General features: G+C 43.0%; 1 protein-coding gene across 2 annotated transcripts in view; it reads left to right on the top strand.

Moving 5' to 3' along the window:
* Positions 1-357: 357 nt before the first annotated feature.
* SLC6A20 (solute carrier family 6 member 20) overlaps positions 358-5408 on the top strand; it is a 33584-nt gene continuing 28533 nt past the window's right edge. For both annotated transcript variants that reach the window (XM_006020660.3, XM_025200267.1), the window contains exon 1: positions 358-543. In XM_006020660.3, coding sequence (XP_006020722.1) covers positions 423-543 — 121 coding nt within the window. In that variant the 5' untranslated portion in view covers positions 358-422. The remainder of the gene's footprint in view (positions 544-5408) is intronic.

Here is a 5408-nt window from a genome sequence, read left to right on the forward strand (position 1 = left end):
GATGGAAGTATTCCCAGAAGCACATCACACATGCATTGCAGGGTATAGCCTTAAGTAAGGAGGATTTCCCAACTTCCCAAGTCTTTTCAGCCATAGGCATCCTAACTGTGCCAGTAGCCAAATTTAAAACAAGCAAACAAACCTGCATTCACATCCTTCCCAGAAATGCAAGTCAAAAACCGGGCAGCTATTCACCCCAAGTGCCCGTTTTATAGTTCTTTGTGTGTGCCTATAATCTATTTACCAGCATTCCTACTTCACTATGTGCCTGTTAATAAGATTAGTAATTAAAAAGCTTGATAGGAATTGGCAAGTGTACTCCCCCCTGAGTCAGATTGGCGCTGAGTTTTGGGCAGGGCTTGAAGAGAACCTGAAGGAGTGAAGTCAGGAACTCTCTGCTGAAATCTGTGCCTGCAAATGAAATGGAGAAATCCCGACCATTATGGGACAATCCCTTACAGTTTGTTTTTGCCTGCATTTCTTATGCAGTGGGGCTGGGAAATGTCTGGAGGTTTCCATATTTATGTCAGATGTACGGAGGAGGTAAGTGTGGTTTCTGTTTCTTGATTTCCCCGCAAATGGACGCAGCACTAGCATGTTAAACAATTTTAAACCGGAACATATTGCCCATGACAGCACAGCACCCATCTACCAGGTTTCCATACTCAAAGAGGAGTTGAAGGAAGGTCTTTATCTTATGGAGGCAAAAGATATAAAATACATGAACAGGTCTTCAATGTCACGTTGAAGACACTATCCAGATACCAAATCACTCCTTTCCCAGCAGAGCTGTGAAATCAGAAGGAAGAACAACGCTTTCTAAATGGGGGCAGGTTTCCATGGGGTTGATTTCTCCCATCCACCCCTTCCTGAATTGTTTTAGGGTATTGGAAGCCAGTGCATTTGCCTCATAGGTTTAAAGGTGGGATTTCAAAAAAAGCTAAAGAAAGTGCAGATATTTACATTAATTTAATTTAGGGATTACTAACAGATAGTCAAGCTGCTATCTTTAATGGATTTCTGCTATATAAATCCTCATATTAGAAAGGCTATATCTAGGCTTGAAAATTACCTAGAAGCTGGCTGAAACTATTTGGTCAACAGGAGTGCTACAGCTGAAAACCTCACAGGAGGCTTTGGGCTGAAAATGTATATTAAATTGGTCTCGGCCCATAACAGATTCTCTTTGCAATTTTTTTACCCTCTCCAAACTATAGAAAGAACCCATTAACAGAGGCACCCAATGCTTTTTTTTTTTACCCTTATAAATAAAATAATCTTTTAGAAAGTTAACTAGAGAAAATCCATAACAGCCACTTCTAATAAGCAGTTACCTTGTGGAAATGACCACCTTTAAAGAACCCTCATAAGGTTTCTAAAACAGTCTACTTGTATTCACACCCTTATGCTCCATCCATCACTATGGCATCGGTGTCCCTCTCACATTAAGTGCATTAAGTCCCTCTCACATAAAGTGCATTAAGTATTGTGATCGTATCTGTCCCCTTAATTCTTTCACCCTTTTTTTCTTCCCAGGAGGAAAAAAAAACTGTGTATAGATCTTTAATATTTTTTAGCCTTTTAGTTTGAAGCCCATTTTTACCTAGTTGTCAATGTGTGCTGGTAATGTCTGTGACTGCATAATACCCATTTATAAATGGATTAGCTTTGATGTGCCATCAAGGCTTGGTCCACAGCTCCCAAAGATCAGTGGAAATCTTCATTTATTTCTGTGGGTTTTCCGTCGAACTTCATCATAGCAGTAGATACTACAGTGGTTGGAGCTGTCTACATACCTAAAATGAAACATATTAGTGAGGCGATGTGCAGTTCCCACTGGATTCTAAAAAAAAAGCAAATGCATCAAAGGTTGAGGTCTTCATGCCTGAAAATAAATGCCAGAATATTAACTTTTTAATAGTACATTCTGTATACACTTACAAACTGTATGCAGTCAGCTCTCCAGTACAGACAGTCTGTCTCTGCAGAGATGTTCTAAAAGACACTTAAACTCAAATATCAGGTATTTTATTGGAACAAAATTACCTCGCTCAGTTTCTCTTATCAGTTTCTACCATTGTAAAGTTTTATGAGATAGAACGGGCTATAAAATATGTTGTACCTTTGTTTAATCAAAAAACTCCAGCATGGTACCAGGGACCTAACTAGAGCTGATCAATAAATACTGCATTATTATACAGCACCTAGCGCGTGCTTGGAACTCCATGATATACAAAAGGAAAGTCAGTCCTTGTTCTGAACAGAATTCAATCTAAAAGCTCTTATCACTGACAATAGTAAAGAGAAAATCCTTACGGACTTTAAAACCTGTTATCTTTCCTTTCATTAACTCATTTGCTATTTCTTCCCCTGCTTCTGAACTAAGTCACACAGAATAAGGAGCTGGTCAGTTATTTCTCAGGACTGGTATTATTATTTTTCACTGGTTAAAATAACATCCAAGTGAAACTGCCTATTAACTTTAAAGAATTGAAAAAATGTTTCTAAAATAGCATTATGTGACAGCCTAATGCATTTTGAACCACTTGGACTAGATCATTAGTTCAGAAAAGAGGCAAATATTAAAAAAGACAGTAAGACCATGGTTCAAAACTAAGAAGTGTTAAATATGCAGTAATGGGAACTGTCTCAATGTTGCCAGTCTCTCTGTGTTCAAAGTTTACTTATGCAGGAAATAACACATGTGCAGTTACGTAGATGAAGTTAAAGATGCACTGGAATCTGCTTATAGTAAACATGGATATTGTGACACTCCTGCAGAATAGAGAGAGGCCCAAAACACAGGAGGCCAGTGTTCATGTGATGGTAGCATCACTGAGACATCAGATGAAAATCTGGCTGGGATCTCAGGCTGGAAATGAACTGTTCATGAGGTGTTTGGACCTGGGGTCCATCATGAAGAGAGGGACTGATTGCAAAGTCTGGATCCATTCCAAGCATGACCAAAGCTGAGAAAGCTTTGGATCTGGATTCCTGAGTGAGCATCTTCTCTAGAGAATAGTGAAGCAGAATGAAAGCTCCTAATTATTTTATTGAGTTTTAATATAGCAAACTGCTGCTCCAATTATAGTGAAGTGGGGATGGTAAAGGGATTTTACCAAAGGACCCATCCAGATGCTATTACTGCAGAACTCCTGTGGCAGCCTCCACTAAGTGTACAAGAACCATTAGGTCTCTGATAACTCCTTTGCAAACTAGGCAGTTATCTAACAACTAACAAACAAAGGGGTTGTTAATAACACCACAGCCAGGAGGTAGAAAATTAATTCTCCGTATAAAACGGATTATTGCTCAGCATTCGCTTTGGCTCCTTTGGCCTCCGTTACTGTGCAGATTGCATTCATTTTCAGTGCTGAGCAGAGCCCATTGTAAGGAATGTTAATACTGGGGATTAAATTTCAAATAACAAATGTTTACGTAAATATTTTGGCTTGCTGTAAAAGGGAAACCGGGAAAGGCTTCCCAAAATCTGTTTTTTCATTTAGTCAGCAGGTCTTTCTGAAGCACTCTCAGAGTCAAAGGCAGGGGCTTTTTCCCAAAGAAAATCACAGTCACACACTGCCGGTTCAAGTACTCACAACAGTGTTGAACCAGTGTTGACAATAATGACTTTCCACGACAGAGAAACTTACCGTTCCTTCCCCTCTTTCACTCTATGAAAGGAATGAGGTCTGGCTGTCTTTCTCTTGATCTGTGGGAGGGAGAGACCTATTCTGTCTGTATGGTACACGGCAGATCCATGCTGATCCCCAGTGGGTGAGCATAGCATATCTCAGCATGGCAGTAGTGTGTGCCTCTCTTTCCTCAGATTAGGTTCACAGATGTGTTGATGGAACTTTGCTGGTGAGCAGATCATACAGCTATGGGCATCATCCTGGTGGCTCATCTCCAGCTGAGGAGGTAAAAGGCAAGGGGCTGAGCTTTTGCATCTCTTATCAACTTTAATGGCTGCTGTGGGTGCTCAGCAGCTCTGAGAATTTGATTCCCACAATGCATGACTGGTAAAAAGGCATTCAGCAAATGAGTCTTACTCTGTCAAACCAATTCCGGTAAATGGTTTGTCTTTGCTCAGAATGCCCTCGATGGATGGCATCATTAGTCCAATAACATAGTTTTCACGAAGATAAGATGTCTTCCTTTTCACTAAGCATAAATGACAAAAAAAAAAGGAAAATCCCAGAGACATAAAGCATATCTAGAGGAAGACCATAGACTTTTCCTCCAACCCTGTCTACCCAGGAAGTTATTCTCCTCTGCTGTGGCTTGCTCATGGTGGCTATCAGTTCAGGGGAGTGGAAGACCTCTTTTCATTTTCTGTTCAGTCTTTCATCTTCTTGACTTAGGAACTGTTGAATTGTCAGCATACGCTGGGGAGGCATGGTAGTCACTAGGGACACTTACAGAAGTTACATTTTTTGTGCAACGAGGTCCCTGGAAGTGCTCCGCAACTCAAGCAAGTTTTCCTGCCTGCACCGCGACCATCTTCGGTGTAAGTAAACAATCTTTAAATCTACCGCTACGAGTCTGTGCCTAATTCTAGCTTGACGCCTCCTCTCTCCGACCCCGCATGCCCGGGCTGCTAGCCACAGCCCGCGCAGAGCACGAAAAAGGGCCCGGCTCGCGCCTGGCCCGCACATGGTGACAAGGATGGGATCAAAAGGAGAAGACACGCTAGAGCTAGAATTGGTTAGGAATTGCCCTTGGCACGATAACCAACGCCAAGTGAGAAACTTTGAAGAGCTGGAAGCGCATATCGCTTACCACCAGGCGGGCGGAACGGGTGAAAGATTTGTGAGCGGACGCCTTTAGCTAAAGGGAGAAGAGGGAGTCTCCGAGGACGGAGCCCTGAGAGAAAGGGAGGTGTATTTGCTCCCCGCGGCGTTCGGGTGTATAATGAGGAACGAGCGGGTCCTGTTCAGGCCCCTTGATACTGTGTCCCTCGCCGGACCCAACCCGGCGGGTGAAACGAACCCGACCTTCACCCGGGAGTGTGCCCGATGCCTAGGATATGCTCGGGAGAGTGAAGAACTGGAGTCAATCGTCCGGTTCCTTCCACTCATGGCGGCTAGATTAAGGGATCGCGAGCTGCCATCCGAGCTCCACGAAAACCTGGAAGCGGAGGAACGAGCCGCGGATGAGAGAGTGGCCTTGCGGTGCAAAAAAGGGGGAGAATATGGTGCAACTTTTCCTACTGTAATGAATCTAATGCACCAGAATTTAAGTTTAAAAGTCCAGTTGCAGATGGCTGTTCAGGCGGTCAAAGAAGTGGCTGAGAAAAAGGGACCTGAAACGCCGGTCCAAGATGGCGCCGAGCAAGAGGGAGACCGCGTGGAAGAACCGGAAAAGAAGGGTGGAGCTTCGGAAGAACCCGCGAGAGTTCGGTCGGC

Source organism: Alligator sinensis, unplaced genomic scaffold (genome assembly GCF_000455745.1).
Source record: "Alligator sinensis unplaced genomic scaffold, ASM45574v1 scaffold54_1, whole genome shotgun sequence".
Lineage (NCBI taxonomy): Eukaryota > Metazoa > Chordata > Crocodylia > Alligatoridae > Alligator > Alligator sinensis.